We start from the raw sequence: 16,504 nt of genomic DNA, 5'->3' as shown, positions 1-16,504 counted from the left end.
GAAGTAAAACCATCAGGCACCTGTGCAACGTCTTCCACTTGGAAGATTCGTTGTAAGTTATTTCCCACTATGAAAAGCAGAAATTAATTTCGTTTGGTCGATCCGACCAACCGATAGACCGGTTTCAGGGTGACTGCCCCATCATCAGTACCGGGCATGGTCTCTTCAGAACGGTGTGGACCGTCTGAGTATCACGACCAAACAAATATAATTTCAGCTAGTTATGAAATCTTTCTGCAGTTGATTCAGTGGGATGTCTTCCTGCAAACAGAGCCAGGAAACAACTCCATGAGCATACTCCGGGGTGGGAGTTGCAATAATGATTCATTGGGGTTCCTCATATGAAGACAGTCAGTTTTATAAATATAATCAAAATATGAACAAGTTATGTAAAAGGTGTATTTATTTCATTGGGGACACTAAGATAGTTTGAGTTGTTGCACATCGCTCAAAAACCTAGCGTGCATATCTAGCATCTCAGAAATTGGTTCGGGCTTATTGAATTCATCATCATATTCTGGACCTACAGCCCATAGGGAATCCAAATCATATGTGATTCTCGCTTCTTGGGAAAATATGTGAAGTGCTATGTTACCTGCAACAAATAACAATAGAATAAAATCATACAAATGATAGTTTATAAATAATAAAAATATTCTCGGACATTCAAACAACGTTGGAAGTTCTTGGCTCCTACCGAGCAACGTCTAAATTGGTAGCAAATTGACAAAAACTACTCTCCTCGATAGGAAGTCTTAACAGATTGTCTCTTGTTTGGATTCCTGGTCATACTAGCCTTCATGGGACCAGAACCTGTCATTGGCATCACCTTAGGCTTTCAATCAATCAATCAATCAAACTGTACTTTATTGTCCAAGAATAATTATTCTTATTGACAAAGTGAGTAGATAACAATGAAGTGGATATCCACTGTGTCCAATACATATGAGACAAAAAATATGAAAATATAAAATGTAAAGATGAATAATTATATATATACACATATATATATACACATATATATATATACACACACATATACATACACATACATATATATATATACACACACATGTATAAATAAAATGTCCATATAAATAAACACAACCATGACAAATAGAATGATGACATTCACTCACATATATTCGAAACTAATTACAAAACAATATCTAGACATGAAGTTGATACCTATATCTTTATGCAAATATAAATTATTAAAAATGGTCATTGTAATATTCCTGCAGGTCATAATACGCTTTTGAAATGAGAAATACTTTTATCTCCTTCCTGTATTTTTTTTATTTCCGATTGCTTTAAAATGTTCAGGCAAGTGATTGTACATTTTTTTGCTTTCGTATATTATTGAATTTTTAATTTGAGTCGTCCTAGGTATTGGCAGGGAGATATGGCAGTTATTTCTGGTGTGCCTGGGATTTAATGGGTTATCATTCGATAAATGTCAGTTGTGAATCAAGCATACAGTCTCCATAATGAAAAGGCATGTAAGCGTAAGAATTTGATGCTTGATGAATAGTGGTCTACAGTGATCCCTTGCTTTGGCCTTGTACAAATAACGGATTGCTCTCTTTTGTAGAATGAACACAGATTTCCATAAGGTTTTCCTACAAAAACCCCAAAAGGGTAGTCCGTATCTAATATGGGATTCTGAGTGAAAAATATGTGTTTCTGCCAATAGCTGTACCAAGCTCGTTTGTCACTACTCTAATAGCATAACAGCCCGATGCTAGTCTTTTTTTCAAGGACGTTATATGTTCCACAAACCCTAACTTTCTGTCAATGTGTATACCCAGGAATTTAGTGCTCGTTTTGTTTCTACTTGATGTGTTCCTAAGACCAAGTTTTCGAATTCGAATTTGAAGGTAACAACAACATTGAACACTTGGTTGGCAAGAAGATTTATGGACTTCTGCCCAAATCTTCCAGGAATGGCTCACTCCAAGGCGTTTATTCACCCTTCGAAGCTTGATTCCAAACAGTTGTTGGACTACAATAGGAATGAACTACGATGTCTAACAGGCCTTCTTACAGGTCACTATCATTTGAATCATTATATGCAGAGATTCAGACTGTGTGAAGACAGTGTGTGTCACCTCTGTTTGGAATATGATGAAACAGCAGAGCACATACTTTGTGCCTGCCCCGCTGGGGACCGAATCAGGTTTTTATAGTTCGGCAGAGCCGTAAGTTATTCTTAGGAAAACATGTTTTGTGTCTATGTTTCTTGCTGTAGTAGTAGTAGTAGACTTTATTTTGGGAATCCTAATATACAATATATAGTTATGCATATACAGTGTCACCGATAAAGTCCGCATCAAATGGGAAACTTTTTTATTTATCGTTTTATGTGAAATTTGATTTTGGCAGTAGATTTTGCTTAAGAAATGATGTCAAATGGCGTCTACAAAATATGTCAAGTGATTTCCTTAACCTGTCAAAATTGACATTTAAAAAAAGAAACATCGAAAAATGACATTATTCTTCAAAATATCAAAGGATAAAAAAATTTTCTTTTGTAATTTTATACCCACACACCAAGTTTCAAACCCATAATAAGTATTTTATATTTTCACTATTTTTCCGCATTCCTGCTTTTTCTACTTATCAAAATTTAAGCACACCTGTACTAAATCATTTATTTTAACTAAACTCGTCACCGAATTTCTTTTTTTTGTAATATAATAATACTTTTAGAGCATCTTTGATACTAAAAACAAATTTTGAAAAATAAAAGTTGTCAAACTTGATGCAAAGTTCATCTAGTTTCAACGGGGCTTTCCAAACTATACAGTACTTGATTTTTTTAATGAGCAAATGGCCTCACAATATGAATTAGAACAAAACGGAACATTAGGAAACTATATCTTAGAGTGTTTATTGTTTTTTTAACAAAAAATACAGTGGAATTTAATCTTAATTAAAAGGAACTGAAAATAAACATGTACCTATACCTAATAACACAGGGTTTATGTTTAAAATAGAGTTTTTAATAACAGTTTCTAGGTGATTCACGTCATGAAAAGGTCTTTGTTTATAAACGATTTGTTTTAAGTAACCCCACAAGAAAAAAATCTAGTGGGGTTAAATCTGGCGACCTAGGCGGCCATATTTGCTCCATATTTCGCCCAATAACTTCGCCCCTAAACATTTCTAATAGTTTCTCTTTGACTTGTCTTGAACTATGAATAGGAGCCCCGTCACATTGATACCACAGACTGTGTCTTATTTCAACCGGCATATTGTCCACTATATCACTGATCTCAGTATTTAGAAATTGCAAATAATCCTGAGAAGTTAAATTGTGTCTAAAAAAGAATGGTCCCATTACCTGATTATTTAAAACACCGCACCACACATTTGTTTTAAATGAATATTGGTCCCGACATTCTATCACAAAATGAGGATTTTCCTGAGCCCACCACCTACAATTCTGGGAACTGACTACGCCGTTCGATGTGAAGGTAGCTTCGTCGGTCCATAGGATTTTGTAAGGAAATTTTCTGTTTAATTCTACTTCTCCTTGGTACCAGAAAGAGAAATCTAGTCGAACATCGAAATCTCTTTCCTTTAAGGTATTTATAAATTTGGGTTTGTAGGGTTTCAATTTATTTTTATGTAAAATTGCTCTTACGCTTTCTCTTTTAACGCCAGTTCTATCTACAATATTGGTAATACTTGATTTTCCCTGTTCGATAACATCCAGGCAGACAGCCAACTGAACCTCATCATTATTGCGTGATGGATTATGACGTTTTTTAAAAGTATTTTCAACTGATCGTCAGTTTAATTTTTTTTAAAATCCTACTTACAGTGGATTGCTGTACATGTCTACCAGGATGTCTTGCGTTAAAAATATCAGCCACTTGTCGATGCAATGTGTTTTCACCACAAATTAGCACAATTTCAATTTTTTCTTGTAAAGATAACATATTATTTTAATTTTCATACATTACATTGAACTAACGGGCATTAATTTATTCAGTGACAGTGACGTTTTCTAAAACACATTATGTAGTTTCATATTTTTTCACAGCCTACCCAGTTTTTTTAAATTAGTGTTGTTAGCGGAGTAGGTCAATGTAAATACTATGAGTTTTTTTCTTTTATTGAATGGGCTTCAAGAATCACGAAATGATGTTTCCTAATGTTCCGTTTTGTTCTAATTCATATTGTGAGGCCATTTGCTCATTAAAAAACTCAAGTAATGTATAGTTTTGAAAGCCCCGTTGAAACTAGATGAACTTTGCATCAAGTTTGACAACTTTTATTGTTCAAAATTTGTTTTTAACATCAAAGAGGCTCTTAAAATATTATTATATTACAAAAAAAGAAATTCGGTGACGAGTTTAGTTAAAATAAATGATTTAGTACAGGTGTGCTTAAATTTTGATAAGTAGAAAAAGCAGGAATGCGGAAAAATAGTGAACATATAAAATACTTATTATGGGTTTGAAACTTGGTGTGTGGGTATAAAATTACAAAAGAAAATGTTTTTATCCTTTGATATTTTTGGATATTTTGAAGAATAATGTCATTTTTCGATGTTTCTTTTTTTAAATGTCAATTTTGACAGGTTAAGGAAATCACGTGACCTATTTTGTAGACGCCATTTGACATCATTTCTTAAGCAAAATCTACTGCCAAAATCAAATGTCACATAAAACGATAAATAAAAAAGTTTCCCATTTGATGCGGACTTTATCGGTGACACTGTATGAATAATTTATATAAGTATATAATTTTACAGTGATTCATGTATTATAATTTGATATATTCTAGTAATAACTTTTTGAATACTTTTAAGGAATTTACTTGTTTTATTTCATCAGGTAACTTATTGAAACTAGCTAGACCTTTAAAGAACAATGAATTCATTCCACTCTTATAGTTTGTTCGGGATTTATAAAATGTATTACATGTTCTTGTATTATATGAATGAATGTCACTATTTCGAACTAAATATCTGCTCAAATAATACAGTCTTTTATGTACCCGCTGCCACTGTAGAGTATTCAAAATAGATTCAATAGGGGTACACTGGTTGCATCTCAAAATGATTCTTATACCTCGATTTTGTAGTTTCTGCAACTGTCCCATTTGATTTTAGAGAGAGAGAGAGAGAAAGAACTTTATTGTCCAAAGAACAAGATTCTTGTTAACAAAGTTTAGAAATACATTTATGTATGTACACATATATCTATATACACACACATATATACATATGCAACACAAAGGGATCAATTCAAAATTAAATAAACACCTTAAAATAATAAAACCAAGCAAGATAATATAAAGTGCGTATACAAGTGATTGCAATGTTAGTCAAAATCTTCATTATAATATTCGTCTAAAGTATAAAAAGCTTTATTTAGCAAAAAACATTATACAGCACTTCGAAAATTTTTATATGAAGAAGTGGACCGAAGATATACTGGCAAATGATTGAACATTTTCCTTGCATTGTATATTATGCATTTTTTTATTAATGCGCTTTTCGGAATGGGTAGTGCTATTAAGTGGCTATTATGCCTAGTATTATAAGAGTTTGTTGAATCACTGGTAGTATTAAATTTTTTGTGCATCATACACACACTTTCAAGGATAAAAATGCATGTCAGAGTCAAAAATTTTTGATCAATAAACAGGGGTTTACAGCAATCTCTCGGTTTTGCCTTACAAATATATCTAACCGCTCTCTTTTGTAAGATAAACACAGACTGTAACAAGAACTGAGAAACATTACCCCAGAAGCAAATTCCATATCTTAGGCGGGATTCTATTACCGCAAAATAGACTGTTCTTGCAGCTTGCAAGTTGAGTTCTCTGGTAATAACCCTTAAAACATAGCATCCCGAAGCCATCCTATTACATAGATTAGAGATGTGGATATCAAAGGATAGATTATTATCTACATGCAAACCAAAGAATTTACTTGATGAGACGGAGCTAATTAAAGTATTCCCTAGAAAAATTTCATTTAATATACATTTAAAGGTTAGTATGCAGGTTTTTGTGGTATTGAATGCCAGTCTGTTAGCATCACACCACTTTTTAACGATGTCTAGATCAACCGATATATTATTATATAGTTCAGTATTGTCTTTTGAGTGCCAAACAATAGTAGTGTCATCAGCAAACAAAGTTATTTTTCCTTTCGTATTGATGAGAGATAGGTCATTTATGAAGAGCAGGAACAGTAGTGGACCGAGTACTGAACCTTGCGGAACCCCACAAGATACCAACAGAGGTTCAGATCTCTTATTATTAACTAATACAGACTGGGTGCGATCTGACAAATAAGAATGAAACCATTTCAACGCTACATCTCTGAAACCATACATTTCCAATTTATTCAAGAGAATTTTGTGATTTACGCAGTCGAATGCCTTAGCAAGGTCACAAAACACAGCAGCAACTACTTCACCCTCATTGATACTGAAATATATTTTTTCTAGAACTGAGAACATAGCATCATTGGTGCTCCTTGATTCTTGAAATCCAAATTGGCAATTACTAAGTGAGTGGTTAGTATTGAGAAATGAGATCATTCTTTTCTTCACCAATTTTTCTATAAGCTTTGCAAGAGTCGGCAAAAGTGAAATGGGTCTAAGGTTTGTAACCAACTCACAATCTCCTCCTTTAGATAAGGGGTTAATGATTGCGAACTTCAAACATTTTGGAAATATTCCGCTCGAGAATGAAAAATTGATGGCTTCTGCCAAGGTTGACAAAGCATTCTCTGGAATATGAAGAAGTACCTTTGCAGGTATATCGTCCCATCCTGAGGTATTTTTGTTTTTTATACTTTTTAAGATGTCCATTATTTCCTCAGAATTAGTTGGTGTTAAAAAGAAAGAATCTCTTGTATATATGTTCTTCATATAACATTTAGGGTCTTCTTGTGGGGGGATATTTGTAGAGATACTTTCTGCTATGGAGCAATAATAATTATTAATTTCATCTGGGTTTAAAGATGTTTTAACAGATGCACTTTTTTGTTTACCACTGAGCTCATTCACAATAACCCAACTCTCTTTGCACATGTTGGTAGAGTTAGCTATACGACCTTCATAATAAAGATGTTTAGCAGTCCTTATCGCTTTTTTAAAAATGCGTCTGTATTTGTTGAAATACGATATAAAAGTTTCATTATTTCTTGCATATTTTCTTGTTGAATAGATACATTAGTGTGGCACAGTAGTCAAAGTGTGGCCTTATCATGCAGTTGTAACATGTTAGTCTAGCAAAGGTTGATAAACATTTTGAAATTCTAGAGAAAAAATACATTTTCTTACATATCTTTCTAATGGTATATTCGGCATGCTTATTCAAATTTAATTGATGGTCTATAATGAATCCTAGGTACTTAATTTCATTTACAATTGTGAGTTGATTATTGAATATGCTGATATTAACGTTGTTAGTATCAATCTTTCATTGATTCGAATTTGTTGTAACAATCATTGCCTTAGATTTATTGATATTCAATAAATTCAATGTTCTTTAAAGATATATTGATATTTTATACAGCTTCTTTTGAATCACAGTTTTCCGTATGTACAAGGGTATCATCAGCAAATAAATTAATATGGTGTGAACCAGGTACATAGTTGATATCATTTATATTAATAATGAATAGCAGTAGTCCCAAAACACTACCTTGTGGTACACCTATGTCATTTATAATTTGATCTGACATTACATCACAAATTTTAGTCCTTTGACTTCTTTGCTCTCAGATAACTATCTAACCAGTTTAAAGCTTTTCCACTTACACCATAATACATCAGTTTATTGATTGAAGTTTTCCTTTTAATTGTTTCAAAGGCATGCTTGAAATCTAGAAATATAGCAACAATATATCCTTTCTTATCAATACTTTTTTTCGACTCTGTGACTGTTAGTTGTAACGCTGTTTCGCATGAGTGATTCTTACGAAAACCAGACTGATTTTCGATGAATAAATTATTTTCATCAAAGTATGTAACTAGTTGTTCATATACTGCCAGTTCCAGTACTTTTTCAAGCGTTGGAAGACTGTTTATTGAACGAAAATTACTTGCATCACTTGTATTATTTATTTTCGGAAGGAAGTATTTATAAAGTTTAATATTATATGCCCAGACACATCGAAAGTTTCTTTTAAAAATTTACTATTTATAATTTCACTTTTATATACTTTATCAAGAGAAAAAATTATCTTACGTAAAGTTATCGTGTCTATTTTTTTGAATTGACTCAACCTACTGTTTATGGGTTCATAGTTATTCGGTGTCCATATCTCATCACAATATATACTTATTTTCTATCTCAATTACACTGTTTACAAAATATTCATTGAAATTATGGGCAATCTCTATTGGATTATCACATATTTTTTTACCATTACTATTTTCAAACATAATTCTCTTTATATTATGTGATTCTACTGGTTTGATTAGTTGTTTTAGACATTTCCACATAATTTTAGGATGTTTTTTATTTTCATCAATTTTATTTTCAAAATAGATTTTTTCTTTTTCTTTTAGACTATTAACATAGGTGTTTGGTGAGTATTTATATTGTTGCCATTCTTGTTCTCTTTCAGCGGTTGCACATTTTTTGAAATTTTTATAAGCTATATCTTTTTCTCTTGATAATGTTTTCAGTTCACTGTCATAGAATGGTAATTGATTCGACTTAATTTGTATTTGCTTTTCAGGTGTTATTTTGTTCACAATTACAGTAACTTTTGTTTCTATTTCATCCAATATTTCATTCACATTAGTTGTATTCAAGTTTATAACCTTCCAACATCTGAAAAATATACTAACTGGCTTCAGAAAAGCTGTAAAAAGAGTTCTTTCTGATAGAACTGATAGAACCTATTGTAGTTTGGAAGAATATTATGCAGATATAATAGACTAATAATAAATATACCAAAACTTTACATTTTGATATCATATACCTACTATTGTTTGTTACATTTTAAATGAGTGATTGCTTTTTAACAATTCAATTTTATAAAGTAGTGACTACATATACTATGTATACTAAGTAAATAATTATCTAAATAATTTAATTTATTTTATTTATACAGGCTTTGTCAACAAGATGTTATTGTTTAAATAATAAAATTGATCAAATGACTGCATATCTAAATCAACAAGAGGAAATAAAAATTGCAGTATTGACAGAGCACTGGCTAAATCAGTGGCAAATAGATACCTTAGTTATTGAAAATTTCACTGTGGGGACTTACTACTCTAGAACACATCACATACATGGGGGGGTAATGATACTTCTCAGAAACAATATGGAGTACAGAGAAATGAAAGAGGTGGCAGGTTTTTCAATTGAAATGCAGATTGAAATCGTTGGAGTTATAACAAAATATGGAATAATTCTGGCACTCTACAGATCGCCACAAGGAGAAATCGATATATTTTCAGAACAGCTGGACTTAGTCTTGCAATTCATAACAGGAACGAATAATATGGAAAATATTTATTTAGCGGGAGATTTTAACATCGATTTCATGACTGAAAGTAACACATGCTGTTCTGTGGAGGATCTGCTGTCATCCTATGGATTACATAAAACAACTGTAGAACCATCACGTGTAACATATAGATCTCAAAGCTGCATCGATAACATATTCACAAACACAATTTCTGAAACGAACTCTCAAACAGTAAATTTACATATGTCAGATCATATGGGACAAATACTAAATTTGCCTCAAAAAGATGAAAGAATAAAAAATCACATGGTGACAGCGAGAAACATAAATATTAAAAACATTGAAAAATGCAAAAAGAAATTATCAGAATTGGATTGGACAACATTACTTGAAAATCTTGATCCCTGTACAGCCTACACATGCTACCATGATGCATTTCTGACAATATATGAATCATGTTTTCCTATAAAAGAAAAGACAAATAAAAGAAGAACAAAATCGTCAAAATGGTACACTGAAGAACTGAAAAAGATGAAAAATAGATTGGATGCCTTAGACACAATAAGGAAAGTAAGATCAGATGAAGCATCAGAAAGAGCTTATGTTCAGTACAAACACGATTATAATAGAAACATAATAGAAACAAAAAAGAGGTATAATGAAGAGTACATTGCACAGGCTGTCGACAAAACTAAAGCAATATGGAATATTATTAAGTCTGAAACAACACCGAATATTACAAAAATCAACAAATCTAAACTCATGGCTGATGAGTTAAACGACTATTTTGCAATGGTAGGATCAGAAACAGCAAGAAAAATAGGAAAAATCAATGTTCCCTCTATTGAAATGCTGAGAAAAAATAATATAGATAATGTCCGATCAATCTATTTTTCTGAAGTGGATGAAAAAGAAATTAAACAGATTTTAAAGGAAATTAAACGTAAACGAACTGAAGATATATTTGGAATTTCAACCACAATTTTGAAGGACTTAGGTGATGTAATAGCGCAACCTATTGCATTAATAATCAATAAATGCATAAACGAAGGGGTGTTTCCAGATGAACTAAAGCATGCAAAAGTTATACCAGTTTTTAAAAAAGGGGAGGATATTCCAAATAACTTTAGACCCATTTCAATTCTACCAGTAATATCAAAGATTTTCGAAATGGTAATCAAAAAGAGATTAGTCCAGTTCTTTGACAGTTCAGCATTTTTCAACAGCTCTCAGCATGGATATCAGCAAGGAAAATCTACAATGACAGCAATGATAGGAATTATTCAAAAAATCATAGATGCCATTGATAATCAAGAGGACTCCCAGATATTAAGCTGTGACTTGAGTAAAGCTTTCGATACAGTTGACCATGAAATACTGTTAGAGAAATTATCATATTATGGAGTAAGAGGAATTTCGTATAAACTGCTCAAGTCATACCTGTCAAATCGTTTTCAATCGACATGGTGGAAAAATTCACTATCTCAGACAATTCCGGTAACTCAAGGAGTGCCTCAAGGTTCTATTTTAGGGCCAATTCTGTTTATCATCTACACAAACGATCTTCTCGAAAATATCAAGGTTTATGCATCAAGTGCATATGCAGATGATACAACTTTTCTAGTTAAAGGCAAAGATGAAGGTGACATAAGACAACAGACAGAGCAAGTTCTAGCCGAAGCAGATATTTGGTTTACGGCAAATATACTCCTGCTAAACAAAGAAAAAACTCAAAGGCTAATGATTTCAAGCAAAAACAATACAGAGGAAAAATCACTAAAATTCCTTGGAATACATCTGGACTCAAAACTAAATTGGAAGGTACAAATAAACAAAATGAGTAAGAAGCTTAATTCAGCAATATATTGTATAAGGAGAATGAAAACAATTTCAACACATCAAGCGGCTAAAATAACCTATTTTTCAAACTTTCACAGCATAGCAACTTACGGAATCCTTTTGTGGGGCACAAGTTCTGATTCAAACAAAATATTTGTTCAGCAAAAAAAAGCCATCAGAATTCTATGCGGACTTGCATATAGAGATAGCTGCAAAGAGGCTTTTCGTCAACATAGAATCCTCACCATTCCCAGTGCATATATGTATAGTTGTCTGAAATATGTTCACGCAAATCCAGAGATGTTCTCAAAAAATGTACTCAATCATTCTTATGATACCAGAAATAAAGATTTACTGCAAGTTCCTCTTCATCGATTGAAGAAAACACAGCAAGGATGCGATTATTGGGGCGCAAAATTATATAATAAAATTCCAGACTATGCAAAAAAGAAACACTCGAATGAATTCTCCATCTGGCTGAAAAATGTCCTAATAGAAAAATGTTTCTATTCAATAGAAGATTTTATAAATGAATAATACATGTACTACATCTCTTGTAGGTTTACATGTGCATGATAATTTTGTATATATTTATTTTATTTTGATCTGTGCATCTCTGTGTATATGTATTTTAATTTTAATACTAAGGAAATAACGACGTTGTAATGTTTCATTTACAATGAATAAATTGATTGATTGATTGATATATTCTTTGATAATAAAGCATATTTTGATTGATTGATTGATTGTCAAAGGAAATATATGTGTTTCCAGCTCAGGCATTCATAAGTGAATTTATTGGGGTTCATTTTTTCATTGGTTATTGAATTTGTGAGCAACATTTATGAATACGAAAAGTTACACACTCAAATCAAATTTATTTTCATGATAATATAGAATTTTTTGTATGACACAGTTATTGGATTTCAATTATCTTGAATAAGTAATTTTCACCTAGGCGTTGGAATGCCTGTATTGTCTATATTACTCATTCAGATGAGAGTTCTATATGTACACCTTCTGGAAACAATCCCAAGACAATAAACACGTGAATTTCATAGTGAATTACGTAATTCACTATGAAAAAGCTACTTTGTTAGCGAAACATGTGATATTTTTTTAAAATAAAGCTCAATAGAGCTAATAAATAAAGCTCAATAAAGCTAAATAGAGATCAAATCTTAAGGTGTAGTTTATGAATAAATTTAATTACTAAAAAAAAGTTTAAATTCACAGAGAAAACAAAAAGAAGTAGATATAAGCTGAGTATATGCTTGTGTAAGAAAAGGTACACATGGTATAGAAACTGTTATTACATGTAGAAAATTCATCTTTTTCCAGTATATGTCAAACTTTTCTGAGTTTTAGTTACTGAGAGTTAGTTATACTTTGTGTAAAACACAAATATTTGCATATAACTTTCTTGTAGAGTGGCATTTTAATATTTAAATTCTCGACTGCTCTAGTTCTTACTGTTATACGAGTTACATAGTTGTTAAAATTCGAGAACATCCATATTAGACACTGGTAACTATTCGTAGGATCTCGTTAAGCAAGTTATTAACTTGATATAAATGATCTGTTGAAAAGCTTCTATTTTTAATATTATTTTCAAAATTAAATTCTGTGCTATTTGTAAGCTATTATTGTGATTGTTGTAAGTACCACCCATGCTATGATACAATATCTCATTATGGATTCTGCCAAAAACTGTATGAAAAAGTAGTCTCATCCTTTTTGTTACATATGATACATGTTTGTCCCATCTCATATGTTGGTTAGTAACAATACCCAAATATTTAATGTATGTTTCTTCTATAACGGAGCATTTACAGTTGGAACTTTTTTTTGCAGGTCACTTTGTGCAATAGATATTTATGCATATGTTTGATCGGTTTGCTAGTTATTTCATTACCAACTGAACCCTTTAGTGATTTATATTACGCAGTAACTTTTTGAAGTGAACTTTCAAATTTGCTCATTATCCCACTTCTTTTTTCATTCCAATTTGTTCATTTTTCATATAGTGCAAAGTTATAAACCCAAAAAATAGTATGAAATCAAGTATATTCAGAGCTGTTTCGAATGGATAAATACATAAGTTTCGAATGGATAAATAAGTTGATCCACCACTGAATGTACATTCGACATCACTGTATAAACTTATTTACTCACTTGTAGTAAATAGATGAGAATTGGGATTGTGCTAACTGGTAATCAGAAGTCTTTCAATTTAAGGTAAACATATAGTTAGTTTTCTTATTCCAATAAAAACTTGTTATCAATAATTTACCTAAATCTAAAGCCATCCAGTCGTTGGAAAGTTCACCTTCTAATTTTGGAACTTTGTCCCCTTGGTTTCTTTTTTGCTTAAAAACTCTACGGACAAACTGTGCTACAGCTTGCATATGTCTCTTTGATTTGCCACTCACGATACAGATATAGTCTACATATTTGATTTCTTGTGGAACTTTAGCTACAAATATATTTATGGCATTTTCACGTTTAAGAACATCGACCAAGTCTTCTATTTCAAAAACGCCTGATTTTCCACCTAGAGAAAAAAGTTAATATCAAGAGGGTGTGTACATTAACTACTATAGTAGCCTACGGTTCAAATTTATCCCTGCGAAAGGTGTGCTTTCTTCCACTTCATCATCTTCGATTAAATTTGAATATTTCAATCTTTCTTCATAAACATCAAGAATCACTTCTGCGTCTTGATCGTGAAATATCTGATATTTTGATCCTATATTTCCTAGTTTGTTGCTATTAGCTGAAGACTCTTTGGGATTCAAATCATTAGAATGATTAGAGTAATTTTTAACATTATTATTACACACACAAGCTCTTATTGAATTGAGCTTAAGTGTTTGACGAAAATATTTTGTGAACATTATTTAAAGACACAAAGTATTTTCAACTACAATTCTCAACATTGGTAAAAGGTAAACAGAAAAGTTAGAATTTGGGGTTAACTTATAACCTAGTTCATGTGAAAAGGCAAAGCAAAACGTCAAGCATCACACGACAGTTGGAACTTGGCTCCCGTAGTTTGAAAAAACTTAACCTCTCTTTCTAATATTCGAGGAAACCATTGTCGCAAGATGGCGTTGCATACCTGTCAAATAAAAAAAGAAATTGTCAAATTGGCATTTTATAATGACATTTCTGTGAAATAATAAATATGTTGATTTATCAAAACTTCCTCTCAAATTTCTTTCAGTGAAAGTATGGTTGACGAAATGAATCCGTTATTGTAAAGATAATGGTAGACGAAAGTTGAAAGCGAAGTAGTTTTCAGAGTTGAATCATATGATATTATTCTGATCAAGGAATGACATTCAAAGTTTTTTTGGTAAAATGAACTCCTTCCAAAGTGAGAATAACTCTGGTGCCCTCAACGAATCAAGTGAATTATTTTTATTTAAATCCTCAAAATAGTGATACTTTTGTATTTAATAATCATTATGAACGGTTATCTTTTGAAAAAATATCACTTTAGATAGTAATAACAACACAATTTAATGACCCGGGTTTCTCATGACTATAACCAGTTTTCCTTATGTTTGACGTTCGAATTACAATACCTAGATGTCGCCCCCTCCGTGATTTCTCTCTATGTTGATGGCTTTTGCTTCCATTCAGGCGCATTAGGCCATTCCGTGATCTCTTTAAATCGACCTCACCTATTTTATTCACAATGGAAATATTCTACTTGTCTAAGACCTTGAAAAAAAAAATAAAAAAGTTTTCAATATGTTTTTTTTGTATGAAAAACAACCTGCAATTTTAAGAAGTAAAAAAGGTTGTGACTACGTCTCCATCTTTATACAAAAAATTGGAAACTTTTCAAAGGAAGAAAGAAAGCATAGAAGTTACTTTTATATACAAACTGGAAAAAAAACCCTTTCCCTTCATTGTGAAGACACGCCCGAAAAAAACATTCCATTGAGAAACACGTATTGCGTTTTTGTAAAACCTCACAATAAAGCTTTTGAATACGTTATGGATTTTCATCAAGTATCGGCCGATTCCATCAAATATTTATTATTATATATATATATATATATATATATATATATATATATATATATATATATATATATATATATATATATATATATATATATATATATATATATATGATGAGCTGTTTTCTCGGGTTTCGCTCCGTGTTCTGTGTATTTTCTCCCCATAAGGATCATTTTCACAACGTTTCGGCAAAGTCTCATTTGCCATCTTCTGGTGATGTCTGGTTTTTTCAACTAGACTAGTTGAAAAAACTAGACTAGTTGAAAAAACCAGACATCACCAGAAGATGGCAAATGAGACTTTGCCGAAACGTTGTGAAAATGATCCTTATGGGGAGAAAATACACAGAACACGGAGCGAAACCCGAGAAAACAGCTCATCATACTTTATCCGTGAGAATCTTCGAGTTAACATATATATATATATATATATATATATATATATATATATATATATATATATATATGAAATATGATGAAGTGAGCACCAAATGATCTTGTTAAATTCATTTTGAAATATATCATGTGTCAAGAATATTATCACTTCACTAAACACAATAAGCAGAGTTCTTTTCGAACATGTTTCTGAACGTTTCGAAGTACGAAATTCGTCATAGCAGTTATGATGCACTGTTTGAAACCTTTGACATGGTAATAAATATTACTGGAGTTTTGGGAAAAAACTCCAGTAATATTCATACTATAGCAGGTTTATGAAGGAATCAGAGTAATGTCATCGGTTTCGTTTCTGACATGGTGGTGAACGGACGTGCCGATAGCGACCGTTCACAAAGAAGGTACGCGGACGCCATTGTTGGAGGTGGAACTCAGTTCGTGTTGTGTATGTCCGCTGTTATATATAACGTGCAAGCAAAAGTTACAAAAGTTATAGTAAACATTGTTTTAGTGGTTTTAATTAAATAGTGCTCCCATTCACGCCGGCTGGAGGCCGGGTGGACCGGATGTCCACGTGGGAGTGCTAAAGTGGAAGTGAAGTTTAAGGACCCCTTTATTCACGCCGGTATCCAGGCCGGGGTGGTTCGGATAACCACGTAAAGGGGTCATATATGTGAATTCAAAAATCAGAAGGTCTCCCGAGAAGGAGGCGACCCAATAAATATATACGTAGTAAATCAAAATGTCTCCTGATTAGAAGGCGACATTTAAAAAA

General features: G+C 32.0%; 1 protein-coding gene across 1 annotated transcript; it reads right to left on the bottom strand.

The window, feature by feature from the left end:
- Positions 1-351: 351 nt before the first annotated feature.
- RsfS312 (ribosomal silencing factor RsfS-like protein, 312) lies at positions 352-14,317 on the bottom strand. Its single transcript, XM_074176582.1, has 3 exons — positions 13,911-14,317; positions 13,593-13,853; positions 352-595 (listed from the first exon to the last, which is right to left on the bottom strand). The coding sequence occupies exons 1-3, from the start codon at positions 14,194-14,196 to the stop codon at positions 420-422; spliced, it is 723 nt and encodes a 240-aa protein (XP_074032683.1). The 5' UTR covers positions 14,197-14,317; the 3' UTR covers positions 352-419.
- Between the last annotated feature and the right edge of the window lie 2,187 nt (positions 14,318-16,504).

This window comes from Leptinotarsa decemlineata, unplaced genomic scaffold, assembly GCF_025532065.1.
Source record: "Leptinotarsa decemlineata unplaced genomic scaffold, Ldec_3_MD MMD2_tig00001973_RagTag_RagTag, whole genome shotgun sequence".
NCBI lineage: Eukaryota > Metazoa > Arthropoda > Insecta > Coleoptera > Chrysomelidae > Leptinotarsa > Leptinotarsa decemlineata.
This window is presented reverse-complemented; position numbering and strand designations above follow the sequence as displayed.

Coding starts and splice junctions, on each gene's coding strand:
- RsfS312 (XM_074176582.1), bottom strand. CDS start 14,196: ATGTTCACAAAATATTTTCGTCAAACACTTAAGCTCAATTCAATAAGA. Junction 13,854..13,910: donor CGCAGGGATAAATTTGAACC/GTAGGCTACTAT, acceptor TTTTTTCTCTAG/GTGGAAAATCAGGCGTTTTT. Junction 596..13,592: donor CTGGATGGCTTTAGATTTAG/GTAAATTATTGA, acceptor TATTTGTTGCAG/GTAACATAGCACTTCACATA.